At 36.7% G+C, this 21,289-nt stretch overlaps 4 protein-coding genes across 4 annotated transcripts; 2 read left to right on the forward strand and 2 right to left on the reverse strand.

The window, feature by feature from the left end:
• The first annotated feature begins 243 nt into the window (after window positions 1–243).
• LOC130729669 (uncharacterized) lies at window positions 244–3,895 on the forward strand. The gene is made up of 4 exons (XM_057581488.1): window positions 244–271; window positions 1,000–1,091; window positions 2,631–3,349; window positions 3,429–3,895. The coding sequence occupies exons 3-4, from the start codon at window positions 2,632–2,634 to the stop codon at window positions 3,881–3,883; spliced, it is 1,173 nt and encodes a 390-aa protein (XP_057437471.1). The 5' UTR covers window positions 244–271; window positions 1,000–1,091; window position 2,631; the 3' UTR covers window positions 3,884–3,895.
• On the forward strand, window positions 1,220–2,561 carry LOC130729670 (L10-interacting MYB domain-containing protein-like). Its single transcript, XM_057581489.1, has 2 exons — window positions 1,220–1,726; window positions 1,828–2,561. The coding sequence occupies exons 1-2, from the start codon at window positions 1,400–1,402 to the stop codon at window positions 2,368–2,370; spliced, it is 870 nt and encodes a 289-aa protein (XP_057437472.1). The 5' UTR covers window positions 1,220–1,399; the 3' UTR covers window positions 2,371–2,561.
• Window positions 3,896–6,549: 2,654 nt separating the features above from the next.
• LOC130721113 (FBD-associated F-box protein At3g49020-like) lies at window positions 6,550–8,525 on the reverse strand. Its single transcript, XM_057571848.1, has 4 exons — window positions 7,899–8,525; window positions 7,596–7,801; window positions 7,075–7,087; window positions 6,550–6,693 (listed from the first exon to the last, which is right to left on the reverse strand). Exons 1-4 carry the CDS (start codon window positions 8,523–8,525, stop codon window positions 6,550–6,552), a joined length of 990 nt encoding a protein of 329 aa, XP_057427831.1.
• A 744-nt stretch (window positions 8,526–9,269) lies between these two features.
• LOC130729673 (uncharacterized) lies at window positions 9,270–15,027 on the reverse strand. Its single transcript, XM_057581493.1, has 4 exons — window positions 14,626–15,027; window positions 12,409–12,684; window positions 11,566–11,703; window positions 9,270–11,107 (listed from the first exon to the last, which is right to left on the reverse strand). Exons 1-4 carry the CDS (start codon window positions 14,923–14,925, stop codon window positions 9,569–9,571), a joined length of 2,253 nt encoding a protein of 750 aa, XP_057437476.1. The 5' UTR covers window positions 14,926–15,027; the 3' UTR covers window positions 9,270–9,568.
• Between the last annotated feature and the right edge of the window lie 6,262 nt (window positions 15,028–21,289).

Consider the following 21,289-nt stretch of genomic DNA (forward strand, 5'->3'; position numbering starts at 1 on the left):
CTGTTACCTAAAACTTTATTGACAAAATTACCCTTAGCAAAATATCAGAATGACAAGCCTTGTCCTACATTTCAATTCTCTCCATCTGAAACACTAAACCCTAGCACACAAATGGTTCCCCACTGAATCTCGTCGCCGCCGCCGTCACGGCCTCCGCCGCCGTCACGATCGACGTTCTTTGGATTCAACTCATCGACATTCTCATTTGAATTGAATCAGTTCATCAAAACCCAATCGTGCAGTTCCTTTTCTCTCTATTTCTCCTACCAAGGTGCGTCTTCGTCTGTTTCGAATTCATCAAATTGCGACTCTGTTTTCATTATCTTGAATTCATCAAATTGGGATTTATATGTTATAATCTGATTAGGGTTTGATAATTGATCCTGCTTATGTTATCAATTTTGAGAGATTCACTTTCTGTTGGTGGTTCTGTTCTTTGCCAATTTCGAATTCATCTGGTTGCGTTCTGATTTTTGTGATTTTCATTTTGTGTGAATTTGTTCCCCAAATTTCCAGTTCAACATTGTGATTGAAATTGAAATCACCACACTGAAATTTCCAGTTTATAATTACATGGATCTGTATGTGTCTTATGTAGTTATGTTAGATTTTATTTCTTATTTCTTTGTTCTGTTTCCCTGTAGTAGATTTGTTATGATTAACTTATGGCTAGTGATCATGGTGCTATATATATGCTTTGAGACTTTGTTAATGTCATCTTCTGATCATTTTAAGCTTAGTGGTTAACAAGTGATAAGACTACGTGTGATGACTGTTTAACTTTGAGGAACAATGATATGGTAAACACTAATCAAAGTGTGACAATTTGAAGAATTTTAACACTATAAAGACCAACAAAACAAAATTGAAGCAAAGGATTAAAGCTAAAGAAAATTGAATTGGGTGATTCTTTCAAAGTTGAATGCTTCATTGCATGGTGGAACTGTAATTTGTAGAACTTGACAACACCCCATTTTGATTTTCTACTTTAATTTGCAGAGCTTGAAACAAAGAGAATTTTGCTTGACATTTTTAAGGAAAAGCAGAAGAAAAGTGCTGAAGCTTCTACAATACCAAGTTTCTACAAGAAGGTATGTGAAAGCATTGCTTGTTCACACTCACTTTGGTATGTTACACCCACTTATCAATGGTAGGTTTGATTTTTAGCTTCTTTTGCTTCTAGGTTTGATTCTGTTTTCTACTTTTTTTTTTTTTTTCTTTTTTCTCAATTATCAATGGCATCATCATCTATGTACTGTGTTCTCTGGTAGCATTTCATTTCATGGACAAGTTGAAACGGTTGCTGTTTAAGAAAGATAGTTAGTTAACTTGCAATATTAATTGAATTGAATGATGTGCTTACCATTCACTTATATACTGTTTCTTAAAGCTTGTTGAAATGTCTCAAGTTCATGTGAAACGAAAGAGAGCAGATTGGAGTGATAAGAATCTTGGAATTTTTTTGAAAGTGTGCGTTGAAGAGGTACGTGCTGGGAATAGACCTCACACTCACTTTACAAGAACTGGATGGGCAAATATACAAGCCAAGTTCAACAATGCCACAAAGTTAGCATATGATTATAAAAAATTTAAAAATAAGTGGGATCATTTGAAAGTAGATTGGGCATTATGGACAAAGCTTAATGCAATAGAATCAGGTCTTGGTTGGGATGCAACTAAGAGAACAGTAGCTGCTAGTGATGAATGGTGGGAGGCCAAAATCAAGGTATGTATGATGACTGTTTATTTCAGCTATTGTATTTGCATGATCTGCTCTACAATTTCCTGAGTTTTGCAAGTGTTAATCCTTGTTTTTCTTTTTCACAGGAGAGTCCTGAGGTTGGAAAGTTTAGAGATGAAGGTCTGAAATTTTTTCCTGAGATGGAAATTTTATTCAAGGGTGTAGTTGCTACTGGTCTTGCAGCATATGCTCCATCTGAAGATTCAAGAGACTCTCACGGTCAAAGCATTGGAGTGGAAGAGTCATTTGATGCTGATATTGATGAGGCCGAAACAGAAGAGCATGGGATTGAGGTAGAAATGACAGCGCAACCATCATCTTCAAGGGGAAATGGACAAAGGAAGAGAGGTAGAGAGGGTGAGAAGAAAGTTGGGGATGCGGCTAACCTCTCTAGTCAATTGGAACGTGTTATTAATAGCTTTGAGTCAAGTGATCCTGGATCTAAAAATGATCCTGCTAACATCAATGCATGTGTAGAGAGGCTAAAGAATCTACCAGGGCTCACTCGTGGGAGTGATTTATTTTACACGGGCATTAGTCTTATGGACAAAAGGGAGAATAGGCTTATCTTTCTTTCCTTAGAGGAGCCTACACTGCAGCTTGGATGGATTAAGTCTAAACACAAATAGGCTTATTTGGATATGTGATCTTATATGGTCTTGTTTGGATATTTTATGACATATGTTAGTGTTATGACTTTATGAATTTTGGATATGCGATCTTATGTGGTCTTGTTTGGATATTTTATGACATATGTTAGTGTTATGACTTTCTGAATTTTGGATATGTGATCTTCTATGAGCTTGTTTGGATATTTTATGACATGATATTTTAGTTTTGCTTTCCACTTTTATTGGTTTGATGTAATTTTAACAATGAAATCTCACAGGATGTCTTCATCAGAGTTAGAGGAGAAGAAAAAGGTTGTGTACGCACTTGTATGTGAAGTTGTGAATTACTTCACGAGTAATGTTGTCAAAAGTCCACGTAGAGATTCAGATCAAACAGGTTATCGTTGGGTTTCTGAAATTCTAAATGGTCATCCGATTCGTTGTTACCAAATGTTTAGAATGAAGAAACATGTCTTCTTCCATTTATGTGATGTGTTGCAAAACAAGTATAACTTGAGGCCAACTCGCAATGTGGGAATTTATGAGCAGGTTGCTTTTTTTTTATACATGGTGGGTCAACCAGCTTCTGTTCGCAATTTAGAGGAGAGATTCCAACATTCTGGAGAAACAATATCTAGACAGTTTCATAGCGTCCTAAATGTTGTTTGTGGACTTGCAAGAGACATAATTAAACCTATTGACTCATCATTTAGTGATGTTCCTGATGAGATTAAGAATGATGTCAGATATTACCCTTATTTTAAAGATTGCATTGGTGCAATAGATGGTACTCACATAAGAGTTTGTGTTCCTCCTCAACTCCAGGCAACTTATATTGGTAGGAAAGGTTACACTACCACTAATGTCATGGCTGCTTGTGATTTCAACATGTGTTTCACCTTTGTCTGGGCTGGGTGGGAGGGTTCTGCACATGATGCTAAGATTTTTATGGAGGCTCTGCGTAGACCATCATTGCATTTTCCCCATCCTCCTCATGGTACGTAATATTTAAAACTTATAATTATATAATATTGTTACACTTATGTATTAACATGCGATAATATTTTATTGTTTAGGTAAATATTATCTTGTTGATGCGGGATACCCTACTTTTATGGGTTTTCTAGGGCCATACAAAAAAAATAGGTATCATCTTCCGCAATTCAGAAATGGACCTAGAATAACAGGGAGAGTTGAGGTGTTCAATTATTATCATTCTAGTCTTCGCAATGTGATTGAACGATCATTTGGTTGTTGCAAAGCAAAATGGAAGATACTAGGTAGTATGCCTTCTTATGATTTGAAGACACAAAACAAAATCATTACGGCTTGTATGGCTTTGCATAACTTTATTAGAAGAAATGATAGAAGTGATGAAGAATTTGATGCAAATTATGAAAATGAAGATGGAGGAGGAGAAAATGAAGCTGGCCCAAGTACTGTTACATGGGAGGAACCTGATTTTCAAAGTTCCTTGCAAATGGAGCAAATTAGGGAACACATCAAAAATATGTTTCCAACACGAGTTTAGCTTTTTTCCTAGTTATCTATGATTAGTAGATATGTCTTTTTATTTGTAAGGTGGTATGATTATATTCAAGACTACGAATTATGATTTGTATTAACTATTTGATACTTGATATGGTTTGACGTTATTGTTAGAGCATTGTTAACATTATGATATTATGGCATTTTTTTTTAGTAGAGATGCTTAGTGTACACACACATTTAATTTTTTGAAAATTTCTAACACAAATAAATAAAACATTTCAATGTTATTTTAAAAAAACATTGTTCAAATATTTTTTGCCAAAAATATTTCATTAAAAGCTACAAATATAATATTTATTTATAAAATAACTTAAATAATTTTACTAATAAATAGTTTAATGTTAAATTTTTTAGTATTTAAATATTTGAATCTATTAATATTAAAATCATGACCTTTTTCGTAATTTTATAAAATAAAAGTGCTTATACAAATGTATCCAAACGCCACTTTCTACTTGAATAAGCACTTATGTATGTGTGCATCCAAACGCTAAATAGCTTATTTAAGAGGAGCTTTTTCATTTAGAGCTTCTACAAAAAGCTCTTTTTCTATAAGAGCTTATAAAGAAGCTCATCCAAACTGCCTCATAATCTAAAGAAACAAGTAACAAATTGAGTTCACTGGTACAAACCTTTTCCAGCTGCAGATACTCTACATTACAAAAGGCTTTCATAGGAATATGACGATAACAATAACAGTAGGAAGCAACACATGCCCAAATCAACTTTGGTAAGGTTGTAAAGTTTTCCTGAGGATGAAAGGATATATACTTGAGTTGCAAATTTTCAAGAATTGGGCATCCATAAAGAAGCTCTGTTATATGTTGATCCTTAGGAAACCTAACACTCATCAAATGCAGGGTTTTGAGGGAGGGAAGGTGAACAGAAGAAGAAAAAGGTTCAAACCAAACCAAATCCAACTTGAGAACAACAAGGGTTTTGCAGGTGAAAATGTTAAGGGTTCTGCAGTTGATAATGTTAGGGTCCCCATGCCGTATTCCCATCTCGATTTCGATGCTCTCAACTTGACGCTGCATTGCAACTTTCAACCATATCTTGAGCTCAGGAATCAGATAGATACTTTGAAGCGAAGGGTTTTGATGGGTTGGTGAAAACCTCGTTCGAGAATGGCGGTGTGTACGAAATGGATGAAGGAAGAGCGCGACCTGTCGCCGCCGGGTAAGAGAAATCTTTCTTCGTCAAAGTCGAGGGCGGGGACGAGAAGCCAGAGTGGTTTCCACCTCGTTGAGAGAACACTTGTGGCGACGGCATTTTCAGTGGGAAGGAATGAGAGAATGTGATGGAGAAGTTTGTCTGGTAAATTGCTGATCCTATCCACCATTGCTGCTGCAAGAGGAAATGGAGAATTATATTATTTCGGAGCTTCACACTTGACTTTGTTTAGGGTTTCTTATAAGAGTTGTTTGGGTTTCTTAGGTGATGTTTGGGTTGATTTATAGAAAGTGCATCCCTTCTCAATATAAATAAAAGGTAAAAGGTAAATCCATTAGAGTGAAAGTTTGGCAAGTTTCATCTTCACCTATTTGTAGGTGATGATACCCTAAAACCTCCCTTACCACATGAATGTCCGGGTTCCAACTGACGCTAATCGATGATCAGAATGCCCAATTCAGAAAATAGGTTTTGTGTTGGTTGTAACCGACGCTAGTCCTTTAAAACGAACCTAGTTGCGGTTGTGCCGGCGGTTGACTTTTGCCATCGCTAGTCTGCTTTGTGGCGCCAAATTTTGGGTTAGTTAAGTGACCGTCGCTAGTCCATTTAGCGGCGGTTGTGACCGACGCTAAACGAAGAAATCGACCGACACTAAACCAGCAAATTTTTGTAGTGTGAAACAACCTGGAGATTGAACTTCTTCTAGTGCGTGCTTCCCTTCATCACTGTGGCATTGAGTTGGATCCTTCTTCTTCCACCTTAGAGCATGAAAATTTGCAACTTGCTTTACTATTTTGCCATGTAGTTAAACGGTTATGGTTTGTGTCTCCTTTAAGATTCATACTTGATCATGAATGTTTTGTTCAAGTCTTTGGTTTTTTTAGCCCATGTTGACCTTCATGGTGTTGGTTATTTTATTTATTCCTTGTATTCTATTTGGCAGGTAGGAATGGTTTGTTGTTCCGCCACGACACGACACAGCTTGACACCGCACATCTGCTTTGCTTTCCTCTCTTGTGGCTTCCCAGACGCCGATTTGCCCTCCCTCTCCAGCAATTCAAAGTCATTGGTGGCAGCCTTGCAGAGGATTTTACAAGCTCAGCTTTTACTCTTGATGATTGAAGCGACTAGTATGTTTCTTCTTGTGCTTTTTTTCAAGTAGACACCTTTTGCATACAATTTGATCAAAGAATTATATACAATTGTATGCCCTGGCAAGCCAGCATTTTCATTTCATCCACATAACTAATGGCTACTATAACCCTTCCAACATCAGAAAAGCATTGATCAATACCCCTTTCCAATAATTTCCTTGTGTGTGTGTATTTATATATATCCTGCCTGCCATGTCCAATTGCCAATTGGACTAATTTCACAAGACTGAAAATATTCCACAGCTTTCTTTCTCTGAATTCACACATTTTATCTAGCTTTAAAATTCAATCCTTTTTTTTTATAACAACATAACTTCATTTAATTAGGAAAATCTGCTGCCAAGTGTAATAGGATACCCACAGGGGGGTCACCCCACCATACGCAGTCTTTGCACAAATGACTCTCAGCTGCCAAAGCATGGGCAACTCTATTAGTCTGCCTGTATTCAAATGACTCTCTGCTCTAAAATTCAATCCTTAACATAATAAGCAAAGCATTACAAGATAAACCAAGGAATGACTGCAAACTCAGCTAGTCTCTAAATAGTTGCGGTTTCATCTTATATCAATTTAACAACACAAATAACCACTTTCAAATTCTTCTTACAAAAATTTCATTACATTCAATTCACACCCACACTGCCAACAGCTAAAAATGCATGTATCCATAATGAAACACATATAGACCCCAAAAACACAAACTGTGCATCTTTCCAACAACACCGGTCCGGCAAAAAAAATTACATAATGCAAAGACTGAAACGAGTAAAAGATATAGAAGGAAGCACAAAATTCCTAAGTGAGCTACATATTAGTTGTAATCATATTTAGACCCCGAGATTACCTGCTCTGCTTGGCTGCTTCCACAGGTTATAACAAGTACAAAAAACTCAGTATGGGTATTCAACTTTTATAGGAAAACACCGAAGCCAGCACCCAATTAAAAGGGCTAAGACTCACAAGGATAAACATCAGCATAACTAATTTAAAAATATATTCCTATTTCAGTTTGTGTTACATATTCAGAAGTTACTGCATTGGATAAGTAACACACCCAAGGATGTACCAACAAGGGCACACAATTTATGTGCATCAACACCAGCAGACATATTACTAATTATAAATGTATTCATCTAGGAATGATTTCTAACTACTAACAAGCATATTAATTACTTAAATAAAAGTTCACAGGTTGCAGAACTCCTTGGGCATGAGGTTAATTCGGATATTATTTCACGCATTCTCTGCTGATTTGAGTTAGGCTGACGGCAAAATGTCATGCTACGCAAGGATGTTGAATTTCGCATAACATACTTTGCAAATCTCGTATCACATTCCCGACCTCTAAAATTTATAAAAATGCACCTCCTGAGCTGTGAAGAAAGGCACTCAGGAACAACATGTGTGTCTGGCCAAGGCCAACCGACGTCATAACCATATACGTTTTCAAGGACTAAAGTTTGAAGTTTAGGGCAATGATTGAGCAAATCAAGCAGAAGGCTCCAATAAAATCCATGTATCAAGATGAGCTCCATATGAATTAAATTCGGAAACACAAGACCGTAGCAAACCTGCAAGAGTCAGAAAGATAAATTATTAGAAACATCGGTACATACATTTCTAAAAAAACTAACTAATTTTACTCACTATCTTTTTCAAGATACAAACCTTGTCTATGCGCAGAAACTCTACGTTACAAAATGCTTCCATAGGAATATCATGATAACCATAGGTAGAAACATGTGCCGAGGTCAACTTTGGTAAAGTTATAAAGTTTTCCTCATGTGAAAAGTAATCAATGTATAAATACTTGACTTGCAAATTTTCAAGAATTGGGCATGCATAAAGAAGTTCTAAAAAATGTTGACGCACTGAAAACCCAACATTCATCAAATGCAGGGTTTTGAGGGAGGGAAGGTGAACAGGAGAAAAAGCGTAATAACGAATCAAACCCAGTTTGAGAACAACAAGGGTTTCATGAAATGGATGAAGGGTTCTGTCGCTGAAATTGAGTACGGAAGTTAGAGACATGCTTTGGAAGCGAAAGGTTTTGATGGGTTGGTGAAAACCTCGTCCGACAACGGCGGCGCGTGCGAAGTTGAAGAAGGAAGAGTGGGTTCTGTCGCTGCCGGGTAAAAGAAAACTACGTTCGTCGAAGTCGAGGGTGGTGACGAGATGCCACAGTGGTTTCCACCTCTTTGAGAGAACGCTTGTGGCGACAGCATTTTCAGTGGGAAGAAATGAGAGGATTTGACAGAGAAGTTCATCTGGCAAATTGCTGATCCTATCCACCATTGTTGCTGCTACTTCACAATGGAGAATTGTTTTGGAGCTAGGGTTTATCAAGGTTTATGGGGGGTTCACCTCCATTTTGAATTGTTGTTGCACAAGGTGCGGAAATCACTTAAAGCCGTTGATGAAATTTAAATCGTGAATGGTGTAGATTGAATATATTTAAAAGTTAAATGACTAGACTACCCTTCATCTTCAAGAACATCATTAATTAATCAAAGAAAATGAAAGAAATATGCACATGTGCATGCCACATGTTGTTATGCACCAGTTATCATACCTAGTTCAGTTCATACTTCAAAAGAGAGAAGGGGAATGAAGGGGGGAATTTTCGTAAAATAGGGTTTTTTTAGTTTAGAGAAGAAATTGAAGGAATTTGTTTGTTGTTTTTAATTACTTCTGCAATTTCGAATTAGATAGAATCATTATGAGCGGCAAAGCTCTCCTTACCATGTATTTAACGTAGTTGCTTCAAAGACTCAACCTGAGAGTTTTACTTAAGTTAGAACAATTGTGTGTCGGTTGATTTAATTCTATACATTTATATATGGTTTCCTCCTTGTGTTTTAAGAATATTTTATTTAATAACTTTTAAAATATTTTAACCTCATCCACATCCCTCTAGCCCTACTTTCCATCCTTCCAAGAACTTCAACCAAATAAGAATAAATCATCGCCTCCCCTCCATTTTTGTTCAACCAAACACTGTAAATTCAATGAGGACCAACGGGTACAAGAAACGCAACAGAGCTTTCCTGTTTTCAACTTTCCCAACCTCCCAAAAAGGATGTACAAATATTATAGAGAGATCAAAATCTTTACAATAGAAAAGCAGCTAAAATACTTCAAGAAGAAGTATTACCCCAAGCAACTATATATCCTACCATATTGACACTAAAGCTACTTCTAGCATGTTTCGATCGACTCTCATTCCCCATGATCAATTCTAGCACTAAGAAGCTACTCACATAAGCTTCTTCTGATAATTGATCTTGACTTTAAAATCAATTATAAAAGAATTTTCAAATAAGCACTTAGATCGATCTCTACAAATGAAAAATAGCCTCTCTAGTTACAAGCTTAATACCCCTCACCCAAAGCTCAGCAACTTCTAGCCCCCCTTCACAAACAAAATGCACTTCTCTGTTCTTGTTAGTAAGCACCCTAAAAACTCCAGGTTCATCTGCATCACCTTTCTTGCGCCTATTTCTCCCCAATGCTGAGCTTGGCCCTAACTCTGCCTCACAGCATATCACATTTCTCCGCCTTGACTTTCCCCAACGCAGCACACCTGCAGAGCCCAACATCCTTAATTGTTTCCCATGTGGCGAGCCTTTACCACCTCTGGTATGCTTCTGAACACAGGCACCACCCAATACCAACTTACGAGCAAGTTCATCAAGTATAACAGCCTCTGCATCGTTTTTCCCTCCTCGGAACTTCCTTGCAAGTGAAAGTGCAGTTTCCCCTCGAGCATTTTTAGCATTGCAATGAGCCCCATGTGAGATTAGAAGCTCACAAATGGATCCATGGCCTTCCCTTGCTGCTAGCATGAGCGGAGTGTAGTCCTCCCCATCAGGGACATTCACATCATAGCCTTTGCTGGTGAGCAATGTCACAGCTTCCAAGTCACCACGACGAGCTGCACAATGTAAGGCATAGAAGCCACCAGTGTTACGGTTGCCCTTTTCAAGCGCGAATTCAAGCATGACCTTTTCGAATAAGTCACGGTTCTGATTTAATTCAGATAGGGTTATTGCTGTTTCACCAGATTTATTGCACAGCTTTACATCGGCTCCAGCAAATACAAGCAATCTAAATGACTCCACGTGACCCTTCAAAGCAGTATGCATTACTGCTGAGAAACCACTATCATCTTGGTGATCAAGATCAAATTTTCCAGATTCAATGACAGTTGACAATGCCTCGGTATCTCCAGCTTGAGCTACAAACAATAGAGGAGAAAAGGTAGAAGCATTGCTGGATTTGGGTATATTGCCTTTCCTGATTGTGTCCAGCACCGCTTGCTGAAAACCAAGTGACCACTTGTTTGACTCAGCAATTGAACTCGCAGATTTACCAGCCAAATTAACCAACCCGAAATCAGCACCAGCCCTGGTTAGTACTTTGAGACACTCCTCTTGTTTATATTTTGCACAAACCATTAAAGCTGTGTCACCGGAGTCCGTTATGGAGTTCAAATTACAACCAAAATCAATAAGGCATTGAACAATTGTTGGTAAGCCAATATGAGACGCCATGTGAATTGGAAGGAACTCGGTCTTGCTGACTGTTCTGACTGGGGATTCTTCATTAGCACCACATTCTAAGAGTATCCTGACAGCCTCAACATTGCCACAGAGGATAGCATGGTGTAGAAGGGTTCTCCCACGGTTAGAATTATTGACGGAGACATGTTGCAGAAGCATGCGTAATATAGCGCCACTTCTTTCAAAATATTCAACTGCGCACCAGGTGATGCCATAAGGTTCTCCTAGTCCAGCACCAACACGAAGCTCTTCACCATTTGAAGTGTCCCATAACCATGTTCCAAGTCTGACTTCGAAGTCTAGCTGAGCACCATTCTGTAGTTCATTTGTAAGAAAGTTCTAGTGAGGCTCATTTCACACTAAAAATTAAAATGACAATGGAAAGATAAATGCAATTATGTCCCTATCGGCAGAATTAGCTGATTAAATGCTAAAATTTAACCATGAAGATCATATTTTTTTATATTGTTGTGCAACTGCAAGAAATTGCTGAGCTGATGAACATTATTACCAGCATTACAAGATGAGGCCTTTTCTGCCACAAACTTATGACTTCTTAAATAACTCATTATACCATGAAGAAATTATTTTGGAAAAAATGAAAATATATACTGTAAAAAGCAGCAAACCAATCGATCACAAAAGCAAATCCAAAAAGTAAGGAAATATTGGCTGCAAAACCTAGGAATGTGCAGCAATGTAAAATATTCTCATGCAGTAAACCAAATTGTAATGATAATCAAAGGTTTGAAGGGGCTAAGGGAAAAGATTACCTGCAGCAGCAAATCGACAACAGGGACCTGCCTATGAATTACAGCTGCAACAAGTGCATTACAGTCCACATTTGTGTAGAGAGAAGGCTTAAGTGACTGTAAAAGTACCCGGTCTGTCGCATTTACCTCCACACCGCACTGCCATTGAAAATATCATCTCAAGTTCAGCATACTCAAACAAGTATTTTCCATAAACCACAAATACAGTAGAAAGCTGAGTACAAGCATAGTTCATTGACTCCCTAGAGAGTGTAAGCCAAATACTAGTCTCAGAATATTACATGAGGACCAGTCAGTTGAACTCTAGAAAGATGACAGTCCGTGGTAAAGGTTTCTTCTTGTAACAAGAGAAAAGCGAGTGAAGTGTTTGAGGAAGTTTAGCTAACAAGCATCACAAAGGCTTATAAAAACTTTATGATCAGAATGCAATTGCGGCCGGGACATTATGGTTTTGGACGCCCCGTGACGGCATATAGCCATATCAACCGCATTTATCTGTGATTTTCCACAATATCAAAGATCACGATACACGACTGCGGCCATTATTTAAAATCTATTTTTTATTTTTTATTATTTCAGCAAATACCATCCAAATAATGTACCAATTACCAAGAACCAAACTTCACAAAGAAGTCCATGGTGAAGTCAATAATGACCTTTGTGTTCAAAAGAAGGTTACACTAGGAATAAAAGTTTTAAGTCCACAGGACGCAACTTCATAATGCGCCATATAATACCGACCAGATAATTGTAAATTATACTGATCATGGAAGTTTATGTTCAGGGATGCCAATGCCATCATGAATTGGAATCTACAGAATCAAGCAGCTGCAGAACATGTACCTTTATGAGAGTCTGAACCACATCTACAAGCCCCCTGCAGCACGCGGTGACAAGAGCATGTACAGCAATATGAGGTCGGATCAAATCAGAGTTCATGAGCAATTCTGCACACCCCGCTTGCCCATGGCAGCATGCCTCTAGAAGTGCTTCTTCACAAGCTGGCTGCGATGCCCCTGCTTTGAGTAACGTCTCAAGAATATCAAGGTGCCCTTCCCTCACTGCTGCGGTGGTTGCAAAGCCTCTGAAGAGCTTTTGGTTTACATCAGCTCCCACAACCTGTCATTTTAAGAAGAATCAACCTTTTAGTAAGTAGTGACCTAAAGTTTATATCCCCAATAAAATCCTACAAGAACTTCTGATACATTTTAGAACAAAGTGCCTTCCACAATTCAACTAATTTTCCTTCCTTCATTGTTTTTTCTTTACTGTTTCCAAGTATGCTGCTAGAACTTAGAACTTGTGCAAAAAGATTCTAAATCCACAACAATCACATTCTTGGCAGTGTAATTAATTGCGGATGGCGGGAAACCAAAATCCCGCCATACATGGCAAATAATTGCGGAATATGATGGAATATGGCGGCCATATGGCAAGATAATGGTCATGATGGAAAACCAAAAAAACCGCCATGGCGGTAGAGATGGCAGGAAAACCCAAACCTGCGGGGTCGAACCCGACCCGAAATTGTGGGTGAAACCCGATTTCTTTGGGGTTGGGTTCGGGTTTGGGTTTCACCCAAATTTTAAAACATGTTTGGGTTTGGGTGTGGGATTGATTAAACTCGCACCCAAACCCAAACTCAACCCCGAAGTCTTATGCATGTAATTACCAACCCTTATATATATACTATTAAAGCTACTAAATAGAGTTTTTTTTAAAGTTACTAAGTAGGCTTATGTTCATGAACTATATTTTTTCCTTTGTATTGGAATGATAATGAGGTTTAATCAGCTTATGTTCATGTTGTTCTCTTATGTACATGTTGTTTTCGGATTGATATTTTTTATTTTTTGTCGGTTCGGTGTTCACATTGGGTTTTGGGTTTGAGTTCGGGTAACCCGAAACCCAGGGATTTGGGTTTGGATTTAACTTTTGCACCCATATTAAATTTGGGTTTGGGTTTGGGTGTTAAGTTTGAGTTTGGGTGTGGGAATGACCAAACCCACACCCACGGAGCCCATTGCCAACCCTACATGGCGGATATTTGATAACACTGATTCTCAGACATCTACCAACATAAGTTCATCCAACTTTTCTATCTCTCTTCATATCAAATCATGCCATATATTCATATTACCTTTTAATGGCTACCCCAATGGGGATTTCCAACAATACTTTCCAAATCCACAAAGATACAGAAACTAAATGAGAAACTAAATATGATCTGACATGACTCACCACAAGTTGAACAAAAAATGAAACTGAACAAAGCAAATCAAACAAAAAAAATGAGGGAAGGTAAGAAAATAAAAACAGATATTTCGTTTGTTTTTATTCTTAGTCGGTGGGTGGGTCATATGAAGGGAGGATGCATGATGAATCAATTGTAGTATGTCTAATTGTCGGGGACAATAGAGCATGTGGCACACAAGACATGCTTGCTACTAAAAACAAAAACAAGTAAAAAAATAATAATAACATCAAAGAGGAGAAGAAATCAAGAAAAATTGTCATCATGTAAATAAATCTGCATCTATCTTACAACTCTCCACAATCAATTATCAATTCTTTTTTGCAATCTTCTTAAAATTTTGATGAAATTTTAAAATATTTTTAAATCAAATTTTCATGATGAGAAGGAAAATATTACAATGGTAATGGCCTAATGGGAGAGAAAAGTGAAATGGGACCAGTCATGGTAATTTAATAAATAAATAAATTAAAAAGTGCGAGAAAGAGAAACACTTTAATTTAAATTCGAAATTGTTGTGGAAAATTCAAAAACTAAAACCACTTTTAGTAATTTAAGATTTTTCCAAGGACCAAAAATGAATAAAAAGTCCACTCAAGTTTAGTTGAGTAAACAACAAAACAGTTCGAAATCAGTGTTGAGTAAATTTGAAAAATTCAACAGGCTAAACAAAACGCACACAAAACGTTTCGAAATCAGATTAACGGTAAACTCAACCTCAAATCAGAGAAACAAAAATCAATAAAACAGTTAACAAATGAAAAACGAAGCTCAAATCGCGATCTGAACAGCAGCGAAGACATTACCAGTAGCTTCCGGACAAGGCCAGCATTTCCGGCGTGTACGGCGAGGAACAGTGGCGTAACATCGGTGACGAACTCCTGGAACTCAACGCGGACCTGGCTAGCGGATTCATGGTGGAGAACGAGGTCAGTGCTTCTGGTTTTCAACGTGATGGCGCCGGTGAAGTTGACGTCGACGAAGGGATCGGAAATGCAGGGGGAGGCAAGGGCTAGGTCGCCGGAGTGAGAAGCTTCGAGGAGGCGGCGTGAGACCTCGACTTCGTAGTCCACCGGGAAGACTTGTTTGGCTGAAAACACCGTCATTGTGCGGCGGCGGACGGGCGGAGAGTGCTGTCTGTGGACGCGAGAATCGAGAGAAGGAAAGTTGAAAGAAGTGAGCGCCTGGGAGTGTATTTATATTAGGATGGTTTTAATTACTGGGTCCAAGCCGTCCAGCCGGTCACACTTGAAAATACTAAGAGGGAGTGAATAGTGTGTAACATGGTTTTGGATTTTGGGAATCCGGCAACTAAGTTTAGTTTAGTGTATTTTTGGAAATCTATTTTTTTTTTAATTTGATGAGGAAAATGTTAATGATATGAATAATTGGAAATTCTGAAATCATTTTTGTTAGAAATTGAATATATTGAAGAATAGACAAAAGTACAAAATTTAACTCTAAAAGGAAGCGATCCCAAACAAAATCAAAACTAGAAGAGAAGCACCCGACTCCTTAAAACATTCACATAGTAACAAAACCAAAAAGTCTCTGGAAACCCACCATAGATGCAAAGCTTCAAATGAAAACAAACGTAACCAACAAAAAGCCTCGAAGCCTGAAAACCCCCAAACCCTGAAATCATAATTGGATTGTAAAGGAACCAATGTCTGGTCGTTTGGATTCACCATGGCATTCACAATGAGTTTGACTTGACCAAAGTCTTTAGAATATGGTCTACCCAAATCCTACTCAAACATTTACTAAGTTAGTTGCACACATATGGAATGCAATGGGAATCATATTAAGGTGGTTTAATGGCTTTCGAGTAGTCCCTCAATAGATTAGATTTATTATAGTGAAGAGAACCTTACTATATAAGTGGCCCTTTACCAATGGATTTGATATGTTCATTTGATGTTCTTGAGATATAAGATCATATTTAACAACCCGATTGTTGTTCTTGAGATCTTTTCCTGAACATTTGGTCCCTATCGTGGGGCCAGGGAAATTTGCGTTACACACACTCTATTCATCATTTCTTTGATTCACGGTCTCAAATGAGTGAAGATGGTGACCACAAGGAATGAAAACCCTAGTCTTAATGAAGGTGGAGGGGTCTTAGAGGCACTACTTTTGGAATTGATGGCTAACCGATCAGGGTGAGAAAAATCAGCCGCTTAAGCACAAATGGTAACCCTAGTGAACTGGCAAGACATGGTGGCGAACCTTGCGGGTAGATCCCATCCTTGATTTTTAACACCCCCTGGATGAGATCGACACAATAAAGATCCTAGATAATGTAAAGACTCTCGTTTGACGACATCAATAACTTGTTGAAACACAAATTCTTTCCAGGGATCTTCAAGTAGGCAGCTTTGATATGGTTTTCCAATCTCCCAATACATTCTTTTGCTAGTTTTGCTGAGTTCTCAACGAGATTCTTAACACATTTCTTAACAAGGCAAACACAACGCATCACTTCAGCCAGCCTGTTCAACATCAGGTTAGGCCAAGTGAGACTTTGAAGGACTACATGCATAGGTTTATTAATATTACTTTGAAGACAAAAAAATTAGAACACGACAATATGAGTTAAAGCTTTTGATTACAGTTTGAGAGATGGCCCTTTTTTTTTATAAAGGAGAGATGACCCTTTAATAGTGGCTTGTTAACTCTATCGGCCACTTATGTGGAGGTTATTTGCAAAAAAAACAACCTTCTTATCTTATCATTAAATTCAAAATTTATCATTAGCTACCAAAATGGAAAGATGTAATTACATGATTGTATAAAACTTATTTATATTATGAGTGTATAGAAATTAATCTCTTTTTATATTAAAATTTTCTTACAATTTTAACTTGGGTGTAAGGTAAAATTAAATGTATCTCCAATTCTCCATAAACGTGATTCTAAGGGGGCGTTTGTTTCAAGTTATCAAAAATCATATCCGGGTAAGTGGATTCCCAGGAATATTATGATGAGAATGTTATTCTCGGGCATCTTTTAAAAAAAGTGTTTGGTTGATAAATTCAATTCCCAGGTATGTTTTTAAAATTTATTTAATTAAAATATTTAAAAATATAAAATTTGAAATAAAAATTATAGTTAGTGGGAAATAACTTCCATTCCCATGGGAATGCAAGATAGCCATCCTTGAAGCCAGGAATCCTGAGTTGCTGAAATGAACTAAAATCTTTTCCCTGGGAATGTCACATGCCTTGGTATCTTTTTTCCTAATCTTATACCAAACAAAGGAATCTGCATTCCCACACTCATTATTCCCGGGAATGTTTTACATACCCATGTAACAAACGCCCCCTAAGAATCAAATTTTCTACTATTAAACAACAGCTTTCAAACACTGTACCGAGCACCGATTGAGTCTTCTTTGCTTATTCTGTTTTTTGATTTTTTTCTCTAAAACATAATAATTTAATATCTCAACTAAAATAATCAATTATGTCATGTGCAATGGCCGAAAATGTTCGACAATCGATTGAAATGGGAATACAATTTTTTTTCTGCTTCGGAAAATGGGATTACAAATTTTTTAGAGTTTAATGGATATGCACTGCCATTCAATCAAAGCATGCCACATAGGAGAGATAATTACATTTGACTTTAATTTTAATTAAAAGAATAAGATATTTTCTGATTTGGCGGAATTCAATTGGATGTCTGTGTAAAACTATTTTACACTGTCAGTGGATATCCATTAAACTCAATTTTTTAACCAAAACTTTTATATTTTGTTGGGGTCAAAACAAATATTTTTATTTAAAGCGTTAATAATTCACTCATGTGTTGAACGTGTTCATCAAAGTCCACTAACTAATACTCCTTGTATATTTACCAAAAAAAAATACTCCTTGTATTCATCATGATCTTAAAATTCAAAAGAATCTTACCATATCATAGTCTATTAAATAATTTTTTGATATTTTAACTATCTGCACGATCTCATTAAAAAGTTGCATATCATCATGAAAAACAATCAAGTTTTATTAGAATAGCAGTACCCTAAAATCAATAAGAAAAATTTGTATTATTGAAAAATAATTATCGATGGCATGATTTCATGTGAATTGTCTCTCAATGTCAAATAACAGAAACTCAATGCATGTGCTTGCACATCAGTGAGGAGAGACACGTAATGGCATGTTTGAACTTTGAAGGCTTTTTGTCCTGCATTGCCTATGCTGAAGCTGAATTCAGAGCAACCTGCAAAAAGTACAAAGTTTATCAATGTAATTAATTTCATGCTTGAATTTACATTGGGTAATGAGTGAAAGTAACATTTTATTGCAATTATTTATGAAAAAATTATAAAATAACATTTCACCTACAAACTTTTATAATTAATTAATTATAATCTATCATAGAAATTGATTAGACAAATATGAACAATCACTCTACATCGAGTATTACCCTTTAAATATGGTGATGAGGGTGGTTTCTCTACCTTGTGTATGTGCTTCTTTGTCATGTGTGATGTGCCTTTTGTTGGTGGTGCTAATGAAGATACTCCGACTTCAAGTTATTAACACAAATATAGTCTAGCTCAAATTTCATTGTAACTCAGCAGTTCGGGCCACGTCGTAAATTAATATACACCGGAACAAAAAATAATTTATTAATAATCCTAAATTAATTAATTATGAAAAATATCTAAATATCCAAAAATAAATTTTAACTAAAAAATTATTTCTGAAAAAATGATATTTATAAACTCACATACAAAAGGCTGTGAGTCTGCTGACAATTTCAAAGAAGTCTTCTCCTTTAACAAGGGAAAGACCATGACCAGCAAGACTGCAAGAGTAATAGAGAAGCTACTTTTTGCTTCTCTCAATCTCTTTTGACCACGTATATTGGTCAACTTTTTCAGTCAATATTTTCTTTTAGTCAATTTGTCAGTAGCAATTTTTTGTTGAATGCAAAACCTATTGAATCTGTTTTTTTATAAGTGAATAATGTTGGTTATTAGTAATGTTAGTAAACTAGTCCTCTTGATTAGGGTTTAAATCCTTCACCCTCCAAAACCTGTATATCCTGAATTCTTATTAATTGAGCTAACCTTCGAAAACAATATCTTAACCCTGTAAGATATTTATGTGGGGCTGAGTGGGAGTATGTTATTGAACACAGTAACACAAGTACATTCATAATTACTTTCACTATAAATTTGATGCATAGGCCACACTAGCACAATTCGATTTAATAGTTAGTAGTGTAGAGGACCCCATGTTATTACAGTAGCATTGTCCGTAAATTTTGAAGGTGCAGGTGCTAACGGCGGAATGTAAGCTCAGCCATAAAAGACAACAACCAAGCTTTGACAAGTCACAATCCACGTGCCATATCAACTGCAGCTTGTTGGTATCTATAGAATAAAGATCCACAAATTAATTATAAGATTTTTCATAATTAAAGTTTTATTTTTCAGCATCGTATCGTTATTACTGATTAGTTTATTTTAAGAATTAAGCAATTAAATACGAATAGAATAAATCGGGAAGAGAGATTCATGTAGATTTGGAGAGAGGTGTTCGTAAACAGATCAGTGCTAGAAAAGTTAAAAAAAGTGAAATACAAATTAACAAAAAAATAAAACTAAAATTAAAATCAATTTTTATTGAAAGGTATGAGATTCAATATCTAGTTTTTTAAAAAAAATCCCGCTCAGACTTAAATAATTTGTAATTATTCTATGAAAAATATTTTGTAATTATTCTATGATAAAATTTGTAATTATTCTATGAAAAATATTTTGACTAAAGATGTTGCACTTAGTTCGTTAATTTAGTAACGAAAACTACAAAGTCAAAACATCCCTATACAACTAAGGAACAACCGTATTCAAAGGCATATCAAGGCAAGTAAAGTTGCGTTGAGTGATAACTCCCAACTTAGCAAGGCAATTTGCTCGACCATTGACTTCTTGAGGAATATGACTCAATAAATATCTCAGTTGTGTGACAAAAGAAGATGAATATCTATAAACAAGCGCACACACTCATGGAAACGAAACTTCTAATGATAAAGCAATCCACGAGATCCTAAGAATCTGGTTCACAGTAAGCCTTTTTAATATTGTGCTTTTAGAGCAATTACAAACCCATCCTCATTCCCTGCAATTCAGCTAATAATCACGAATATATAACTCCACGTCTCCACCCATCCCATATGGTTCTAAGAGTGGCTAAAAGCATCATCCACCGCGAGAGAGACAAAGCCCTCCGAAGGAAGCTTCCAACACGTACAATTGCTGCAAGGGGTCCATAATCAGATCTTGGTTTCTCCCAAGACATCGACAATACTCCACCTCCTCTTGCTTGAACCAAGAGCACACAAACTAAATCGTCCACTTCCCTTCCCCGAGAACCATTATGCCATCTCCAAATACCCTAGACAACAACAACAAAGAGGGATTGAGGAATGCTCACCAAGAACCTGAGTTTGAATCCACTCATGCACTGTGGGTGAATCAAAGCGCGACCAAGAAAGCGCACTAAGCCGCAACCAAACCTTACAAGAATGAGGGCCCAGTCCTTTAGGCAATGCAAACTATCCTCCAGGGTGAGAGCATCTATAGTATATCTGGGGATGTCCCTCAGGCAATGCAAATTATCCGCCGGAACAATTAATATTGCCTTGCAATACCCAATGATATGTCGTCGCTGTAGTGTAACAACCAGAACTACTCCCAGTCTAAACTCAAACGCCCTGCAGCCTACCATCCTGTTAATTTAGTATTTGAAAGAAGAAATTAAATTCATTAAAAATTTGAAATTAGAAAATTATTAATAACAGATTAATTTGCAAATGTCTTCATTAGATATATTAAGAATGACCATATATATATATGATGGAACTTAGTAATTTAATTAATTACCTCAATTTAATTATTTGCTTGAATTATTATTTTGCATGACATTATTCATGTTTTGCATGGCTGCAGCCTGTCAAACTGCAGTTTCGAGTTCCCTATCATAAGGTTCGAAGGATTCAATCAGATCAGAGTGCCCACACTCTTTGTTTGGTTATTTTAATTTCTTTTATATCAATCATCTATTCGATTCCATTCATATGTGTTTGATTGAATATTTGGCTGTATTAATTTAAGAGAAACAGGTCCTTTCATTTACAAACAACAAAAATAATGGTACGTGCATACTAGATTTGGGTGCCAGTTACAAGGCCGACAGCAAATTGGAATGAAAAGGGAATCCAATGAGGGACAAGTGATTGGCATGACATGCTTCAATTTAGCTTTTCTTGCCTCAACCATCTTGGATTCTATCATGAATAACTAATTTATCTTATTGGAGGTAAGAAGTTTGGGTAATTAAGTTCATCTCCGCTTGCAGCCAAATCACAAATTATTTATAGAGATATTTTGGAAATTAACGTGGATCATGAACACAACTTTTACATTGGTAAGGAGAATTGAACACACAAAAT

Source organism: Lotus japonicus, chromosome 1 (genome assembly GCF_012489685.1).
Source record: "Lotus japonicus ecotype B-129 chromosome 1, LjGifu_v1.2".
Classification (NCBI taxonomy): domain Eukaryota; kingdom Viridiplantae; phylum Streptophyta; class Magnoliopsida; order Fabales; family Fabaceae; genus Lotus; species Lotus japonicus.